The 20,473-nt window shown below is 43.6% G+C and overlaps 1 protein-coding gene across 1 annotated transcript; it reads left to right on the top strand.

Annotated features, from left to right (window-relative positions):
- Positions 1 to 5,242: 5,242 nt before the first annotated feature.
- On the top strand, positions 5,243 to 10,762 carry LOC123144990 (3-isopropylmalate dehydratase small subunit 1). Its single transcript, XM_044564262.1, has 2 exons — positions 5,243 to 6,085; positions 10,358 to 10,762. Exon 1 carries the CDS (start codon positions 5,332 to 5,334, stop codon positions 6,076 to 6,078), a length of 747 nt encoding a protein of 248 aa, XP_044420197.1. The 5' UTR covers positions 5,243 to 5,331; the 3' UTR covers positions 6,079 to 6,085; positions 10,358 to 10,762.
- The last annotated feature ends 9,711 nt before the right edge of the window (positions 10,763 to 20,473 follow it).

Below are 20,473 nucleotides of genomic sequence, written 5' to 3'. Positions count from 1 at the left end.
TGGAGTAAACATACATACGCGGACGAGGAGCACATCAGGACGCACCCCTCTGGAATCAAAGCCACTCCTGATTTGTTTGGGGATCGGTGCAGTCTTTTATTTAATTGGCAGCGGAAACACAATACAGTGTGCTTGCGTATATGCTGACAGTAAACAGTTGTACGCACTCATTTAATTTCAACGAAGCATTGAATGGCAAAAACTTTGGGTGCACTTCCATTTAATAAAAATAACCAGAATGAAGCATTGTAAACACTAAAGATAGCAATTTCATTTGTGTATATGTGACGGTATACATTAGTTTTGATTGCGGTGATTAATTGCACCTTTCTCAGAATTTGAGAATAATTCCTGACATTCTCGGAAAAATCCCGAGATTATTATAAAATAGTTTCTAGAATTATTACAATGACGCTCTCAGTTTTCCACTTAAGATAGAAAAATCATTGGGAAATGTGTTGGAAAATCTCTCAGATTGTTTTACATAATTCCCTAGGAATTAGTATTGAAGAAAAATTCCTGGGAACTTGGTACAAACAAAAAATATTAGATGTGTTATATGATTCAAAACATAGGGCTCAATCAAATCCGGAGATTATTATTAAAAGGTTCCTAAAAAATATTAGCATTTTTACTGTAAAAAAATATTTTTTGTTTGAAGATAAAATTATTACCATGACGTTCTCAGTTTTTCATTTAAGATAAAAAGAATAACATGGAATATCTTGAAAATTCTCTGAGATTTGTTTACATATTTTCTAGGAATTAGTATCATAAGAAATCTGTGTTTTACTAGAAAGGTGTAACTTCGTAGAATAGCGGTGAATTTGAAGAAATGGCATTGATGGACGATGTGACCATTACAGAAATAAATGCATCTAGAACAAGCGTCAAGAATATGCTGCAGAATAAATGCATCTAGAGTCGATAAGGTGCTAGAGAGTAGGCAAAGGGGTAGTTCTTGCAGGGAATACAACCCTCTATCTGTCCTAAATCAAAATCATAAATAAGAAAAATACCCTCATATTAATATAGCAGTACATATCCCTATGTTTATTTAATGGTAAGATATGAGGGGTTGCGCCCACATATGCTCCTAAGCATTTTGGTAAACATGTGAATCACTTTGCACCTTTTCCCCACGAGCGACTCCAGCAACCAGGGTTTCCATGCCCCCCTGCCGCCGATCTGCCTCGCCTCTTGTGGCCTCAAGACTATGGAGACACGGTCGATCCCGACCCTTACCGGTGGCTGAGTTCTTGCTCCGTTTTAGGCATTTTTTAAGTTAATTTAGGATTTGTGTCTTGCTCAGGAAGGCAAGGCGATGACGAGTCCCTGAAGATGGAATAAGGATCTCCCCACCTAACCCCGTTCCGACGGTGCGCCTAGCGTCGTCGGAGGGCATGTGGAGGTGTGCCCCCGCCGAATTTCACTGGATTCGATCAATGTTTTGTCTCCGATGGATCTATATAAATTGAGTATTCATGTGTCTACAAGTTTGATCATTCGAATCTCTTCATCATTGACGATTGTTGTTCTGGTGTACTAGTCCTTGTGACCATATCACAATGACTTTCTAATTGTCTACTACAACAAGGTCTGCTCTGCTTCAGGGGGATGTGATACGTCTCCAACGTATCTATAATTTATGAAGTATTCATGTTGTTATATTATCATTCTTGGATGTTTTACAATCATTTTATAGCAACTTTATATCATTTTTTGGACTAACCTACTGACCCAGTGCCCAGTGCCCAGTGCCAGTTGATGTTTTTTATTTGTTTTTTATATCGCAGGAAATCAATATCAAACGGAGTCCAAACACCGCGAAACTTTTTGTGGATTTTTTATGGACTAGAAGACTCCCGATGGGCTAGAGCAGCACCTGGGGGCGCGCCCTAGTGGGTTGTGCCTCCCTCGGTGGCCTCCCGCACCCCCTCTTTACCCTATAAATTTTCAAATATTCCAAAAACCCTCGGGGTTAACCTAGATCAGAAGTTCCGCCGCCGCAAGGCTCTGTAGCCACGAGAAACCAATCTAGACCCCGTTCCGGCACTCTGCCGGAGGAGGAAATCATTACGGGTGGCCATCTTCATCATCCCTGCGCCCACCATGATGATGAGGGAGTAGTTCACCCTCGGGGCTGAGGGTTTGTACCAGTAGCTACGTGTTTAATCTCTCTCTCTCTCTCGTGTTCTTGAGATGTCACGATCTTGATGTATCGCGGGCTTTGTTAATATAGTTGGATCATATGATGTTTTTCCCTCTCTATCTTGTGATGAATTGAGTTTTCCCTTTGAGATTTCGTTTTATCGGATTGAATACTTTTATAAATTTGAGAGCACTTGATATATGTTTTGCAAATGAATACTCGTGGTGACAATGGGGTATCATATTGATTCACTTGATGTATGTTTTGGCACTCAACTCGCAAATTCCCGAGGTGAAATTGGGGTAATCTATGCATAGGGGTTGATGCACGTTCTTGTCTTGTTTCTCCGCTAGAAATCTTGGGGCACTCTTTGAGGTTCTTTGTGTTGGATTGAGTATTATGAATCTGAAATTATTTGGTGTTATTTTAGTACGAACTCTTGGATATCGATAGGAAAGAATAGCTTCGCGGTGGTTTCGTACCCTACAGACAATTTCTTCTTATGTTCTCTGCTAGATAGGAACTTTAGAGTGATTCTTCATCGCACGTTGAGGGATGGTTATATGATCCAATTATATTAGCATTATTGAGAGATTGCACTAGCGAAAGTACGGACCCTAGGCCTCATTTTCAACCATTGCAATACCGTTTGTGCTTCGTTTTATCAGTTGCTACCTTGCTGTTTTTTATTGTTCTTATTACAAAAATCAATATCTACTATTCATATTACACTTGTATCACCATCTCTTCGGCTCTTCGCCGAACTAGTGCACCTATACAATTTGCCATTGTATTTGGTGTGTTGGGGACACAAGAAACTTTTTATTATTTGGTTGTAGGGTTGTTTGAGAGAGACCATCTTCATCCTATGCCTCCCACGGAATGACAAACCTTAGGTCATCCACCTGAGGGGAAATTGCTACTGTCCTATAAAACTCTGTGCTTGGAGACCCAACACGTGTCTACAAGAATAAAGTAGCGTAGTAGACATCAGGATGACGGTGGCGGGCCTTCCGCTCACTCCAGTGCTTATAGTCGTCCCTAGGGATGTAATTTTGGTTACTTATAGTGTTCTTTGTACTCGCATAAGTTCGATGAATTGATCAGAAGCTTTTCCGATAAAAAAGACAGAGTTATTGCTTTAAACCCTAGCCCAGTCCTATATACCCTTGTCCAAAGCCAAACATGCAAGTCTATGAAAATTACTAGTTAAGGGGTACCCCTTGCAAAGGCCACCATCATCTTCTCAGGCGCAGACAAAGTGGCACACTGCGCGTGCGTCACTTATCGCAACCTGAGTATTTTTCCTTTCTTTGTATATTCGTTTATTCAAAACGTTTCATCTCTTGAACCTTGCGTTCAAATCCTGAACTGTTTTCACTATTGGATTGTTGCGTTGAGATTTTGAAAACTAGATACCATGTTAATACGTTTCAAAGAACTTTTTTATCATGTTAGAAACTAAAAACAAAAAAGTCCGGTAACAAAAATGAAAACAAAAAAATCAACTAATGATAAAAATGGATAATGAAAAAAATGAAAAAGGAGCCAAGAAGCACAATTGCGTTTTTTTAACCTTTTTTCCCTTTTGGAAAAGCACAACTTTTTTCCAAAAAGCACAACCGTGCTTCTCACAAAAGCAAATCTGTGCTTCCACAAGAAGTATTGTTATGATTCTCGTGAAATCACATATTTTATCCCTTTTCGAGAAGTGCTTTTCACGGATGCAAATCTGTGCTCTCACGAGAAGCAAACTTGTACTTCTCATGAAATCACATATTTTTTTCCTTTCTGAGAAGCATAATTGCGCTCCTCGTGGAAGCACACAAACATATTTATTTCCCGAGCATCACAACTGTGCTTCGAGAAAGAAACCTAAAGAAAACAATTTTTCTTCAAAACGTAGGAAAAATCAGGCATAGGCCCAAATGCCAAAAAAACCATCAGAAACCCGAAAACATATTAAAAAGAAAACAGAAAATCCAGAGGGAGCGTCCAACATGCGACATGTGACGTCAGCTAGATGCATCACTTGGCGTGCTCTCAGCCTACAAAAAGGACCCTTGTGGTTCCTGCTAGGGCTTTTCTTTTGCGGGTAGAAATTTGTATTACTCAAAACCTATAGTCCTTACAATCCATCGCAGCCAACTTCAAAGCATCTGGAGGTCCCGAACCAAGCCAAGTCATGGTTCTACCCTCGCTACAAGCAAAATATGCGAAACTATCACTAACTTTATTTTAGCTACGATTTACATGAGTAATACAAAAATCACGGAGGGACAAAAGATATCTAATCTCCCTGATGATGGACGAGTAAACCGATCTATCAATATCTGAAGCTTGAATCAATTTTACTGCCATTAGGGAGTCCATCTCAACCTGCACTGGCAAGTCGCTTCTCTGGATAGAAAAAGATATACCTTCCATGCATGCACATACCTCAGCTTCGAGCGCGTCCCGATAGTGAAACAATTGCTACAGGAAGAGAAAATGATGGCATCCCTCTCATCCCTTAACACCATACCTGCACCAGCCGAGCCATCCTATGCAAATGAGCTGTCAGTATTTAACTTGACAAAGCCAAAGCTAGAAGCAGCCCACTCGGGGTCTGCACTCTTGTCCATAAGAGGCCGAATTGCTCCATATGACATCAGGGACTTTCCCTTGGAAGGATCAGCTGCAAGATTAGATTTTATGCCAATGAGAGAGTCCAGGTAACTCGTCAAAAATCTGCGTGAAACTTCCATGGTGGTGGGGCTTTGTTGTGAACAATCTCGTCAAAAATCTGCTAGGGCTAACCTTTAGTGTTTTGTTTTTAATAGTTTAGATTGCTTACCACATGTGTCACATGGTGAGGCCTAACTCTAGTTAGTTGCTCTCGCAAGTCTAATTAAAATTTTGTACTGTATACTTGCTTGTTTTCGTAAGCCGAAATGAAGCCTGTTTAAAAAAAACGAAATGAAGCCTAATCGAAAAAGAACTAGCCCAACATCCGAATAGTCCTATAGCCCAGAACACAACGATGGGCCGACAGGCTAACGTTTCGTGGCCCTTACGAAACGAGAGCTTTTTAGAGCCCTCGCCGCATCCCGGAAGAGGCAGACAGCAAAACGAAAGGACGCCGCCGGCCCTAGTTCGTTTCAGTGCCTCCGCAGTCTCCACCACACGGACTTGCCACCATGACGGCGGCTCCTCTTTTATCGTTGACGGATGCGGCGACGGCGACGGCGACGGCGGCGCTGGCCCCCGGCCGAGCGCCCGCCAGAGCCCGCATTCAGGCCGCCCCCCGCCACCCCGCCACCGTCTCGCTGAGATGCCACCGCGCTCGGCCCCTAACCGCGGCCGCCGCCACGGGCGACTCGCCGTCGTCCGCCGCGTTCCACGGCGAGTGCTTCGTCGTCGGGGACAACATCGACACCGACCAGATCATCCCGGCCGAGCACCTGACCCTGGTGCCGTCCAAGCCCGACGAGTACCGCAAGCTCGGCTCCTTCGCCTTCGTGGGCCTCCCCGCCGCGGCCTACCCGATTCCGTTCGTGGCCCCTGGCGAGGAGTCGTCCCGCTACGCCGTCATCATCGGCGGCGCCAACTTCGGGTGCGGCTCCTCCCGCGAGCACGCGCCCGTCGCGCTCGGAGCCGCCGGCGCGCGCGCCGTTGTGGCCGAGGGCTACGCCCGCATCTTCTTCCGCAATTCCGTGGCCACCGGGGAGGTGTACCCCCTGGAGCTCGCGGACAGTGGTGCCAGCAAGGAGTGCAAGACAGGGGATGTGGTCACAGTGGACCTCGATAACTCGGTCTTGATTAACCACACATCCGGAAAGCAGTACAAGCTGAAGCCTATTGGTGATGCAGGCCCGGTTATTGAGGCCGGGGGGATCTTCGCTTATGCTCGGAAGACTGGGATGATCGCGTCCAAATCTGCTTGAACAAAAAGTGAGTATTCTTCTACTGCATATTAAGTCACAGAAGTTTCAACATTGTTGATTCGAATTGGTGCTGTGCTTTGTGTGTGACTATGACGCGAACTTAAGATTATTACATATTCAGACGAGCATCAGTTTTCTGCCATTCCGATTGGGCTAACCTTTATCTTGAAAAAAGTGTTCCGTTCAGTTGATCATGTAAGCAGGCAATAAACACCTCCCTTTGAGAGGTTTGTCTAACTAGTAGAAACATATGCTTGAGCCATATGGATCTTGCTTTTGATTCTTACGGTATAATAGTTGCACGCCTTGTTAAGTACTGCATCTGTATGCAATGTTGCTTCTTTGTATCATCTGATACCAGCTATACACAAGAACATATGTCACAGTAGCCAAAACTAGGACTGTAATATGATGCCTATTTTGCACCAAAGAGGGTCAGTAACCCCAATGGTCCCTGTAGGAAATTATTGAACATATATCTGAGGTAAAGAATATTGCAGTGTTGTCACTTGTAAGGTTATTGATGTTTGTCTATTGACTTTAAGTAGTGGATTGAGAATCCTAGGCAGGTGATTGTCAGATCAGCCAATTCGCACTCCTTATTTTGATTGCGTTAGGATGGAATAACTTGCCTGAGAAGTAAAACTTAGAAGGTATTATGTGAATGTGCCAACTGTTTACACGCTCCTACAGCCAAAAATCCTGGGATTAGCATCTCATAGTGAATCTGCACCTTCATCCCTAATCCTGGGGAATTCAACTAGGAATGGACACAAATCTAGAAGCCTACAGTCTCACTGACGCTTTCCGGACGTCCCTCTCATGTCGCCTCCCACCATTTTCTCGAGTTCTCCTCCCAGTCAGACTAACTCAACTCAAATCATTTACCTCAGAAAGAAAAGAAAAGAAAACTCAACTCACCCCCTTGATTCGCTCATATGTTCATCTTCCTCAATCAACATGGCTGCTGGAATGTTTTTGCTTGCCCCTTGGTGGCAATTTTGTATTTTTAGAGCATGTTTGGTTACCCTCCGGACTTTGCCACACTTTTGTCCCACAAGTGTGGCATTCCACATTTTTTGTGGTGGCCAAATTGGTTGCCACACTTGTGGCAGAAGTTGGCTAGTAACCAAGTCCATGACAAGTGAGGTATCTGACTAAAAGAAGTGTGGCATGCCATAACTGTGGCTACAACTAAACACTTGCCACACTTGTAGCAGAAAAGTGTGGTGAAGTGGATGCCATCCAGACACGCCCTTAGGCCACAACTCACCTTACCCCTCGATTGTGATTTGGTGCAGTGGTAAAGCTGCTGCCTTGTGACCATGAGGTCACGGGTTCAAGTCCTGGAAACAGCCTCTTGCAGAAATGTAGGGAAAGGCTGCGTACAATAGACCCAAAGTGGTCGGACCCTTCCCCAGACCCTGCGCAAGCGGGAGCTACATGCACTGGGGCTGCCCCCCCTCCCCCCATCCATTGTACACGCCTACACAGCATGCCGCCACATTTTAGTGCCATGACACTCCAAGCGCCAAGCATGGGTTGCAATCACCTCCATTTCTATTTACATGGCATGTTGGTGGTAGAATCAGAACAACGTATAATGAGGTTATTAGGTGTTGTAGGTCTATCAAATTTATTTATTTGTTCTTTATCTGATACCTGGGCTCAGTTTGTGGTTGCTGAACTATACTGTGCTCAACTTATTTTATAATCTGGTGTGGGAAAATAGCCACAAAAGCAGAGAGAAGTTGGTTAGCCAAATGGAAAAATGGGCAAATCAGATGGTTCTTTGATAATGTGAAGACCTGACCTGATAGGATCCGGATTCTCTGTGTTTACCATGCTAGACCTTAGAACAGTCGCTAGCAGGCAAAGTTTGAAGATGAAATATCAAAACACATGTCATTTATTACATTGCAAACATAGATCCCGAGTACATTATTACACACCACCTGAAGGCCAGTTCAACACAAATAAGATAAGATAGTCCATTAACCCCACACAAGTTAAGGAAGACTCGCGACCCCAAGTCGTTAATCCTTTTCAAGGTCAGATTTTGCACATAAAACGTAGCGGGTGAGTACATTGATTGTACTCATAAGTAGTTATACCAGGAAAGAGCAATACATGCTTGATGTCCTATGTAGGTTTCTAGGGTTTCTTTTTTGATTTGAAGTACCAATAATAGTTTTTTTGGAAATTACTTATCTCTATGTCTTCAAAAATACTTTATTAAACAGTATAGGGCTTGATGGACAATCTTCTAACTAACCTACCCAGTATGGGTTCACATCATCTCTATAGCTTGATGCTCATGCCTTAAACATGAGTTCATTAAAATTGTACTACTTGAGCCCAAGTGTTCCCCCAAGATGTTTTTAAGTTTGAAAACAAGATGAGAGAAGATTATCTATCTGTTCTGAACCTAGTAGCTCAAAATGCTCGTAATTAGGTCACGGCTAATTGCCTTGATTCACACTTTGCAGAGTTGTGCACTTTTCCCACATGACGCAATCAATCTTTTGTGTTGGTACACTTGCGGTCGGGGTAAGATCATGGCGGGGTCTTTCCAAAGTAGCACCCTATACTTGTACTAGATCCGCCCGCAACTATGTAACATTGGCCTCTCAGAATGGCCTTACCTAAGTAAGGGTTTCCCGCTATGTACTTGAACAAGCCAGAGCCCATATGGCTTGTGGTTGTATGGTAACCTTTGGGGCTCCATTGAAACATTGTTTATCTTTTTGACCCTTCACGAGTTCCCGAGTCTGCACTTGTTTTCTGCTTGTACCTCTTGTCAATGCTCCCGACCTACCACTCTGTCCTAAGAAAATCATGTTTTTCTTTAGGCGGAGCCTCGACAAGAGTTGCAGGCGGGAAGTGGGTGCAGGCTCAGGAATTGGTGGAGACCACTACCCAGGGTAAAAAAGAAGGAGACCGATTTATGTTTCAATAAAACCCGAAAGCTTATCGTACAGCCACATTTTATATGGGCTCTGGCTTAGGTCAAATAAATTAACAGTAAACCCTTACTTAAGTATTGCCATTCGGAGAGGCCGATGTTCCATAGTTGCGGGAGGATCCAATACAAGTATATGGTGATCAGGGAAGACCCGTCATGAAGGATTGGTTGTGTCATGTGGGGTAAGTGTAGAACCTCTGCTGAGTGATTAGTCATGCCCTGGCTACAAGCATTTTGAGCTACATTAAGTCTGGAAGAGCTGGAGGATCTTCTCTCGTCTTGTTTTCAAAATAAAAATGTTTTGGTAGTACACTTGTGAACTCGATGTTATATACGTACTTGTTATTAACTCATGCTGGATGTTTTGAGACCCTATAATCCATTATGGCTCTTATAGATAGGTTAGTTGGAAGATTGTACATTGGCCCTAGACTACTTTGTAATGTATTTTGGAAATTATATAAGTTATTTCCAAGGATTATGGTCTTTCACACTCAAAACGGGCTTTGCACAAAAATTAAATTCTAGAAACCTACATAGGACATACCCCTAAGCACATATTGCATCTCTGTTATCTCTTCTGGTATTAACTCGTGAGTACATTCAATTTACTCACTCTCCTGCTACGTTGCAGAGAGCGTTGCGTGAAAAGGAATAATAGGTTAGGGTCAAGAGTCTTCACCCAACTTAGCTGGAGGATTTGTGTTGAACTTATTTTATAATGTGCTGTTGGAAAATAGCCATGAAAGCAGAGAAAAGTTGGTTAGATAATCACAGCTTTCATGAGATCTGTTATTGTCCTGATGTTCAGAGTTTACTTTACCTGGCTTGAGCAATAACTATCAGCATCGGCTAGAATTGTTGCAAGGCATAGCTTGGCAAAATTGTTACTAGTTGTATATGAAATTGCAGGGGTTTGATATCCCACCCAAAGCTACAAATTACTCATGAGTCATAATTGTTCTAATCAGGCAGTTGTTTAAATTTGCGTTAACATCACCAATGACTGACTGTTTGGGCAAACATTGATACTTGGTTATTTGTTTGAGCTTTGAATTATCAAGCAATCCAGCTGTTTGAAGAAACTTGGGTGTGCATTACTTCTATTTCATTTAAACTTGGCTTCAACTTTCATTTTGTTAAATATAGGAACATGTTTTCGTAGCTAGAATGATAAGCATCTGGTGCTGTATCATATTAATGGTGCTAGACACTGAACTGTATTTTTCCGGTTTTATGATCGAGTTCTTCCCAATAGCTGTACCGATGTGTATCATATGTGTGTGATGCTAACAATGTGACATTGATCTCCAGGTAAGCTTTATCTGCTGTCAGATTGGTTGAGGCCTTGCGGGTGGCAAGTAAGACTGGTTTATGAATAAGAGTCGCTGCACCTCTCCCTTCGGTGGTGAGGTGTGATTGTCCAGCAGTTTTGCTACTACTTTGGCATTGGCTTGCACCAGTAATTGTGCGCAAAAACTCGGTTTGAGAGTGCTGAACTTTGTTGTATTGAAATGTTACACCCATGTAATACAGTAGTTTTGTTTGCACCTGTCATCTTTGATGTCAAGTGTACTCATGCACTAGCTTATGTTTATTGATTGCAGTGGTGGATTGTATCAGTTACTTCTGATGTTCCTATTCAGTGACAAAAATCAAATTCACCTGCTTTTGTATTTACGAAAGCGATTGGCGAAACAATAAGTTAATTTCGTCTTCCCTGAACCTAGTAAAAAAAGTGTGATGCTGCAGTTATAAGAAAACCATAGTTTTAGGCGTCCGTTGCCGTGATTTCTAATGAGATAATGAGATGATATCCCAGATGGACAAAATTCCTGTTCTAACCTTTTGTGCTAACAAAATCCCGAGTTGACCTCGTTCAAAATTTTGGTGATGCCAACATCCCTGACGTCTGGGTTGCAAAGGAGACGCCATGCAGCCCGTTGACCTGCTGGCGTGGCAAAGGACCCAGACGCCAGGGTTCCTGACCCTGGTAAGTGGATAACCCCACGGGAGAGTGTGTGGAACCCACCCCACACACTTTTCCCAATCGAGCCCGAGCTGCAAGAACACTTGCTGCTCCCCCACTCTCCCCCATCCCTCAAGCTCCCCCTCAAATCCTCTCCAAAAGGTGCTTCCCTTAGGTGGATCTTTCCATCATTTTGTTGCTTGTGGTAATTTTTTCCAAATCACCCAATTTTTTTGGTTAAATCTTGTTGGTGGAACCCTAGTTCATGTTTTTCTCCTTATTTTAGTGTGAATGTCTTATTTAATTTTGGTAATATAGTGATATGCATGGTGTGTAGTAGGAATATTTGCTTGTTGAGTAGAAAGATTGGGGGTTAGGGTTAGTTAGTTTTTAGGATAAACTTTGCTTAGTGTGTGTTAATTAATGACACCTTTGTGGACATCACCAATAATTTAGTGTTGATATGATTTGGATATAATGAAATGTTTTTGGATAAACACCAATTCTCATTGATGCCTTAAATGCATTCATGTTGTTTTTAGATGGGGAGACTTGTTAATGTTCATTACATGGACAAGGGGGCATTCTTGAGTAACAATGTCGACACGGGTGAGGAACAAATGGTTTTTGATACAAGCCCTATCTATGAGGATGTTGTTGCAAAAGTGAGACATGTCTTAAAGTGGATGGACACCAATGTTGATGTTAAGTTAATAGGAAGGTATGATGTTGGATTTAGAGCCAAATCTCGCTTGAAAAGTATGCCTATCACCTCATATTTGCATTGGGATGTATACAAGGAAAAAGTTTCCCAATCGGAAGACAAGTCACTTGAATTGTTCACCACCAAGGTTGAATCTCCTCGGTTTACAATTGATTTGAACCAGCATGTCTCTTTCCCAATGGATGACATGAGCGAGAGGACAATGGTGCCACTTGTTGAGCATAGGGCTGTGGTTGATGCCCCCAATACTTATCGCCAACCACGTCCCCGTCTACCATCTAGTGAAGCAAATGAGGTTGAGTTGTATGCCCACAATGCTTCTAGCCAACCACCAACTAGCCAAGCAAATGAAGTTGACGTGATTGCTAGTGACAAAGTAATTCAAGAGGATGGAGATGCTCATGATGATGATGAAGAGGGAAAGGAAGGGTTTCATGGTAATGATGTTGGTGACTTGGATGCGTACATAGCGCAAAAGGACATGGATCGTGAGTTGCCTTTTAGGCGTCAATATGCGTATGACTCGGATAACGAAGGTCCGGGGGAAGAGTTGGACGAGGATGGATTCACAAAGGATGAAAACCAAATGCACTTTGAGCTGACGGGCTTAGAAAAAAGAACTCACTTGTTTCGAGATCTCAGCCTTGCCCATAAAGCCATAGTTGATGGTGGCATGAGAATGACGGCGATTGGGCCAACACCATGCCCGGATCCAGGCGAGCCAAGGGAGGAGAACGAGGACGAGAATGCTTTGAAGAAAGGAGAGAAGTTTCTGAGCTTGCCTATGCTGAAGATTTGGTTGTCTGACTATGCCATTCGGAACCATAGGCCATATTATGTTGAGCACTCTGACATAAAGTTGCGTTACATCGTGATGTGTTAGCAAGAAGGATGGCCATGGAAGGTTCGTGCAAGAAAGCTTGAAGAAACTGGAGAATGGGTGTTAAGAAGTTGTGTTGCCACTCATAGGTGCAAACCACCATCGAAACGACTTCGAAAGACACACCGTCAACCCACGTCCGAGTATCTCGGATACAAATTTATGAAAGACATAGCCGTTGATCCCATTGTGAAAGTGAGGTTTCTCATGCGGACGGTGAAAAAATAATTTGGTTATGAAGTCAAGTATGGGAAGGCATGGAAGGCAAAGGCAAATGCTATTAGGATGTTGTATGGTGGTTACGAAGAAGCATACAACCAGCTCCCGAGGTTGTTGGGCGCAATTGCACATAGGAATCCGGGCATGTTTCATGTGGTCGATGATCATGAGGGAGTGTTCCACCGTGCCTTTTGGAGTTATGAACAATGTGTGGCGGCGTTTGAGCATTGTCGTCCGGTCTTGTCTATAGATGGCACCTTCTTGACCGGTAGATACAAGGGCACACTAATGGTAGCAATGGCACACTCGTCGAACGGCAATGTGTTGCCAGTGGCATTTGCTTTGGTGCCTTCCGAGCACCAAGACAACTGGGAGTGGTTCATGGGTCATGTGAGGCACAATGCAATTGGGGCTAGGGAGGTATGCATCATACCGGACCAGCACCATGGCATACTCAAGGCAATGGACATTGTTATTCCAGGGTTTCCAAAGCTTCACCACAGATGTTGCATGAGGCATTTCATGGCCAACTTTAACCGGGCATGTAAGACCAAGGAGCTCAGCAAAGACCTTACCCATGTATGTGAGGCATTCACCACCAATGGCTTCGATGCTCGGTGCAACAAACTCTTTGCAGCGGTGAACCAAGGGGGAAAAGAGTTATTAACTAGGAATTTTAGCGAGAAACACAAGTGGGCATGCGCTCATGATGATGGAGGTAGGCGATATGGCGACATGACGAGCAACCTGGTTGAATGTTTCAACAATGTGCTCAAGGGTGCTCGTTCATTGCCGGTGACTGCAATAGTGGAGTATACCTTCTTCAAGCTTAATGAGTACTTTCAGAGGCATTCTGAAGAGACTGCAAAATGGATAGGTGAAAAAATGGATTATCCAAAAAAGGTTGATGAATGGCTGCAGTTACAAGCAAGCAAGTCTTCGCAACAACAAGTTATCATATTCGACAAAAGTGAAATGATCTATCAAATTGACGAGCCAGGTGGCACAACACGCGACGGTTTTTCATATGGTGGTGCCGCATTTGAGGTGCACCTCAAGACTCGGTGGTGCCAATGCGAGAGGCTGCTACCTCTTGAGCATGTGTTGGTTTTCCCTTGAAGAGGAAAGGGTGATGCAGCAAAGTAGCGTAAGTATTTCCCTCAGTTTTTAAGAACCAAGGTATCAATCCAGTAGGAGGTTACACGCAAGTCGCCTCGTACCTACACAAACAAATAAGAACCTTGCAACCAACACGATAAAGGGGTTGTCAATCCCTTCACGGTCACTTGCAAAAGTGAGATCTGATAGAGATAATAAGATAAATATTTTTGGTATTTTTGTGATATAGATTGGAAAGTAAAGATTGTAAAATAAATAATGGAAGAAATAGTAAATTGGTAGGAAAATAATATTATGGAAGATAGACCCGGGGGCCATAGGTTTCACTAGTGGCTTCTCTCAAGATAGCATAATTAACGATGGCTGAACAAATTACTGTCGAGCAATTGATAGAAAAGCGCATAGTTATGAGGATATCTAGGCATGATCATGTATATAGGCATCACGTCCGCGACAAGTAGACCGAAACGATTCTGCATCTACTACTATTACTCCACACATCGACCACTATCCAGCATGCATCTAGAGTATTAAGTTCATAAGAACAGAGTAACGCATTAGGCAAGATGACATGATGTAGAGGGATAAACTCAAGCAATATGATATAAACCCCATTTTTTTATCCTCGATGGCAACAATACAATACATGCCTTGCTGCCTGTGCTGTCACTGGGAAAGGACACCGCAAGATTGAACCCAAAGCTAAGCACTTCTCCCATGGCAAGAAAGATCAATCTAGTAGGCCAAACCAAACTGATAATTCGAAGAGACTTGCAAAGATAACAAATCATACATATAAGAATTCAGAGAAGAACCAAATATTGTTCATAGATAATCTTGATCATAAACCCACAATTCATCGGATCTCGACAAACACACCGCAAAAAGAATTACATCGAGTAGATCTCCAAGAGAATCGAGGAGAACTTTGTATTGAGATCTAAAGAGAGAGAAGAAGCCATCTAGCTAATAACTATGGACCCGAAGGTCTATGGTAAACTACTCACATATCATCGGAGAGGCTATGGTGTTGATGTAGAAGCCCTCCGTGATCGATTCCCCCTCCGGCGGAGCGCCGAAAAAGGCCCCAAGATGGGATCTCACGAGTACAGAAGGTTGCGGCGGTGGAAATAGGGTTTCGTGGTGCTCTTGGATGTTTTCAGGGTACATGAGTATATATAGGCGAAGGGAGTAGGTCGGTTGAGCCACGAGGGGCCCACGAGGGTGGGGGCGCACCTACCCCCTGGGCGCGCCTCCCTGCCTCGTGGCTTCCTCGTTGCTTGCTTGACGTCCACTCCAAGTCTCCTGGATTGCGTTTGTTCCAAAAATAACTCTCCCGAAGGTTTCATTCCGTTTGGATTCCGTTTGATATTCCTTTTCTACGAAACACTGAAATAGACAAAAAAAAACAACAATTTGCACTGGGCCTTTGGTTAGTAGGTTAGTCCCAAAAATAATATAAAAGTGTATAATAAAGCCCATTAAACATCCAAAACAGATAATATAATAGCATGGAACAATCAAAAATTATAGATACGTTGGAGACGTATCAGAGGCCTAGTAAGTATCATTGGCCATGCTCGCATTTGATAACGGCGACGAAGGCGAGAAACATACATGTTTCTGATGGGAAAATCGTGCGGATGCAAGAGTTCCATGTCGAAGCTACTAGGTTGACATGGGTGCCTCGATTTCACCCTTTCTTGGACCAATCACAGTGGCCTGAGTATCATGGCCCTCATATTAAGCCAGACCCTCTCCTGAAGGTGGAGACCAAGGGTAGAAGGAGAACTAAGAGGTTCAGGGGTGATATGGATGACCTGGCTGGATACATTGGCATGAAACAATTTGGTAGCGGTCATTTCATGGAGGCTCGTGACACTATCAATTGTGGGGGGTGCGATGAAGGGCGACACAATGCGCGGACATGCAAGAAAAGGAAAAGGTCGAAGGGGGGCATTCCTAGCACTAGCCGCGGAGGAAAGACAAGTCGTGGAGGTGGCACCAGTGGTGAACGAGGTGGAAGAGGTGACGGTGGTGGTGGTGGTCGAGGAAGCACAAGTGACAAAGGTGGTGGTGGTGGTCGTAGAGGAAGCACAAGTGCTAGAGGTGGTGGTGGTCGTAGAGGAAGCACAAGTGCTAGAGGTGGTGGTGGTCGTAGAGGAATGGTTGATAATGGATCGGCCTTCGGTTATTTGTTTAATCCAGATGGTTGGCCTAATAATAATGGTATATTATTTCTTCATACAATTCCGAGCATTTATTGATTTACTGTATTTACGCATTTACTCTCTTTGTGTCTTTTGCTAGCAATTGTTCTTCTTGTAGCCTCCCGCACCCCCTCTTTGCCCTATAAAATCCCAAATATTCCAAAAACCCTGGGGGTGAACCTAGATCAGAAGTTCCGCCGCCACAAGGCTCTGTAGCCACCGAAAATCAATCTAGACCCCATTCCGGCACCCTGCCGGAGGGGGGAATCATCACCGGTGACCATCTTCATCATCCCGGCGGCCACCACGATGAGGAGGGAGTAGTCCACCCTCGGGGCTCAGGGTTTGTACCAGTAGCTATGTGTTTAATCTCTCTATCTCGTGTTCTTGAGATGTCACGATCTTGATGTATCACGGTCTTTGTTAATATAGTCGGATCATATGGTGTTTTCCCCTCTCTATCTTGTTGTGATGAATTGAGTTTTTCCCTTTGAGATTTCATTATTATCGGATTGAATACTTTTATGGATTTGAGAGCACTTGATATATGTCTTGCATATGAATACTCGTGGTGACAATGGGGTATCATATTGATTCACTTGATGTGTGTTTTGGCATTCACCTCGCAGATTCCCACGGTGACATTGGGGAAATCTATGCATAGGGGTTGATGCACGTTCTCGTCTTTTGTTTCTCCAGTAAAAATCTTGGGGCACTCTTTGAAGTTCTTTGTGTTATATTGAGTATTATGAATCTGAAATTATTTGGTGTTATTTTAGTACGAACTCTTGGATAGATCGATCGGAAAGAATAGCTTCGAGGTGGTTTCGTACCCTACAAATGATTTCTTCTTATATTCTCCGCTAGATAGGAACTTTGGAGTGATTCTTCATCGCACTTTGAGGGGTGGTTATATGATCCAATTATATTAGCACTGTTGAGAGATTGCACTAGCGAAAGTACGGACCCTAGGCCTCATTTTCAAGCATTGCAATACCGTTTGTGCTCCGTTTTATCAATTGCTACCTTGCTGTTTTTTATTGTTCTTATTACAAAAATCAACAACTACTATCCGTATTACACTTGTATCACCATCTCTTCGCTGAACTAGTGCACCTATACAATTTGCCATTGTATTTGGTGTGTTGGGGACACAAAAGACTTTTTATTTGGTTGCAGGGTTGTTTGAGAGGGACAATCCTCATCCTACGCCTCCCACGGATTGATGAACCTTAGGTCATCCACTTGAGATAAAAAAATGCTACCGTCTACAAAACTCTGCGCTTGGAGGCCCGACACGTGTCTACAAGAATAAAGTTGCGTAGTAGACATCAAGCAACTCTTTGCCCTGCAATTCATGAACACACAAAACGTTCATATTTGAAAAAAGACAAGGTAATGCAAGTATGTTAGAATAGGTTCATTAGACTACCAATTTGTCATGCATCGGTGCGTAGTCAACGTGAGCCCCTCTGGTGTCTCTCACCGCCGTGTTGAAGGTATGGTAACCTTCTGCAGTCTTCGGGTCTTCAGACACCAACTCCGACCACTCCTCGCGAGTCCAACCGGGCTTTAAGTTTAACCGATAACGTTCCGCATACCACACTTGATACTTCTGGTATGCTGACTGATTGTGGGGTCTATTCTCTGATTCCACTAACGTGTCTCTTTGATTCCAAATTTCTATCCACTGATGGTGTTTGTTCTCCCAATCCGATATATCCTGATTGTTCCTTCGATCGAACCTACAAATGATGCACGGTACAAACCATTAGCAAACATAGACTTTCTCAATGCTCAAGTACATATCTCAAAGACATGTTTGCTCACCGATGCAGAGATTGCATTTCCTCCTTGCTCGCCTCAATTGGAATACCTTGTCTTCTTCCAAATTGCCTTGCAACATGATACGTCTCCAACGTATCTATAATTTATGAAGTATTCATGCTATTATATTATCCTTCTAGGATGTTTTATATGCATTTATATGCTATTTTATATGATTTTTGGGACTAACCTATTAACCTAGAGCCGAGTGCCAGTTTCTGGTTTTTCCTTGTTTTTGAGTATCGCAGAAAAGGAAAACCAAACGGAGTCCAATTGACCTAAAACTTCACGGAACTTATTTTTGGACCAGAAGAAGGCCATGGAGTAAAAGAGTTGGGCCAGAAGAGTCCCGGGCTGCCCACGAGGGTGGGGGCGCGCCCACCCCCTGGGCGCGCCCACCCCCCTAGGCGCGCCTCCCTACCTCGGGGACAGCCCGGAGACCCCCCTGACTTGTTCTCGACGCCAAAACCTCTTATATATACCCAAACTTCCAGAACTAACCTAGATCGGGAGTTCCGCCGTCGCAAGCCTCTGTAGCCACCGAAAACCAATCTAGACCCGTTCCGGCACCCTACCGGAGGGGGAATCCCTCTCCGGTGGCCATCTTCATCATCCCGGCGCTCTCCATGACGAGGAGGGAGTAGTTCACCCTCGGGGCTGAGGGTATGTACCAGTAGCTATGTGCTTGATCTCTCTCTCTCTCTCGTGTTCTTGAGGTGGTACGATCTTGATGTATCGCGAGCTTTGCTATTATAGTTGGATCTTATGATGTTTCTCCCCCTCTACTCTCTTGTGATGGATTGAGTTTTCCCTTTGAAGTTATCTTATCGGATTGAGTCTTTAAGGATTTGAGAACACTTGATGTATGTCTTGCATGTGTTTATCTGTGGTGACAATGGGATATCACGTGATCCACTCGATGTATGTTTTGGTGATCAACTTGCGGGTTTCATAACATTGTGAACTTATGCATAGGGGTTGGCACACGTTTTCGTCTTGACTCTCCGGTAGAAACTTTGGGGCACTCTTTGAAGTACTTTGTGTTTGTTTGAATAGATGAATCTGAGATTGTGTGAGGCATATCGTATAATCATACCCACGGATACTTGAGGTGACATTGGAGTATCTAGGTGACATTAGGGTTTTGGTTGATTTGTGTCTTAAGGTGTTATTCTAGTACGAACTCTATGATAGATCGAACGGAAAGAATAGCTTCGTGTTATTTTACTACGGACTCTTGAATAGATCGATCAGAAAGGATAACTTTGAGGTGGTTTCATACCCTACCATAATCTCTTCGTTTGTTCTCCGCTATTAGTGACTTTGGAGTGACTCTTTGTTGCATGTTGAGGGATAGTTATATGATCCAATTATGTTATTATTGTTGAGAGAACTTGCACTAGTGAAAGAATGAACCCTAGGCCTCGTTTCCTAGCATTGCAATACCGTTTACGCTCACTTTTATCATTAGTTACCTTGTTGTTTTTATATTTTCAGATTATAAAAACCTATATCTACCATCCATATTGCACTTGTATCACCATCTCTTCGCTGAACTAGTGCACCTATACAATTTACCATTGTATTGGGTGTGTTGGGGACTCAAGAGACTCTTTGTTATTTGGTTGCAGGGTTGTTTGAGAGAGACCATCTTCATCCTACGCCTCCCACGGATTGATAAACCTTAGGTCATCCACTTGAGGGAAATTTGCTACTGTCCTACAAACCTCTGCACTTGGAGGCCCAACAACGTCTACAAGAAGAAGGTTGCGTAGTAGACATCACAACACGGTCTATGAAGTGCCACTCGACTGCGAAGAAGCATATCATTGGGCACCTCGCCCGCCAAAGATGTTGATCACGCGTGCACATCTCGTTAAGATCGAAGTTACGCTCTTCCATATAAGGCACCAGTGGACCTGCAAAAAAAGGAGATACATTGTTAGATACAAATTCCATTCTTCACTAAATTTTGTCTGATTTAACTTCTCAGTACCTGCTCAGCAGTCAAGGTGTCCAGCTCGTTGATATAGCACTTGTATCGCACATGCGAGCTTCCTGTGTACACCTTCCCCAGTTCCCAATGGTACGCAACCATGGGGCGCCGATATGGATCAGCATCATGAAGCCCGTCATGATTCTCGTGTGGGTTTGGATGTGAGAGGTTCTTGAAATCGGGCCGTCCAACCAGGATCCGCTCCCACATCCACACGGATAGGCTCCAAACAAACCCACACAATGAGGATGTATCTCCCTTCCTGCGACACGCCAAGTCAAGATGCAATCAAACAAACATGTTAGATATGGAGGCGCATTACAAATGCAAGATAAATGGTGTCAAATATCTCTTACCTGACGATACAAGTATGCTAGTGCGGCCGAACCCCAGGTATACTGAGTATCCCAGTTACTGAGTAGCTCCAAGAACATCCGGAGGGTTGAGTTCCCGGTTGCGTCTGAGAAGACTACCTAGGTTAGTACA

Source organism: Triticum aestivum, chromosome 6D (assembly GCF_018294505.1).
Source record: "Triticum aestivum cultivar Chinese Spring chromosome 6D, IWGSC CS RefSeq v2.1, whole genome shotgun sequence".
NCBI lineage: Eukaryota > Viridiplantae > Streptophyta > Magnoliopsida > Poales > Poaceae > Triticum > Triticum aestivum.
Note: the sequence above shows the minus strand (reverse complement) of the source record. Positions and strands in the feature narration are given on the sequence as shown.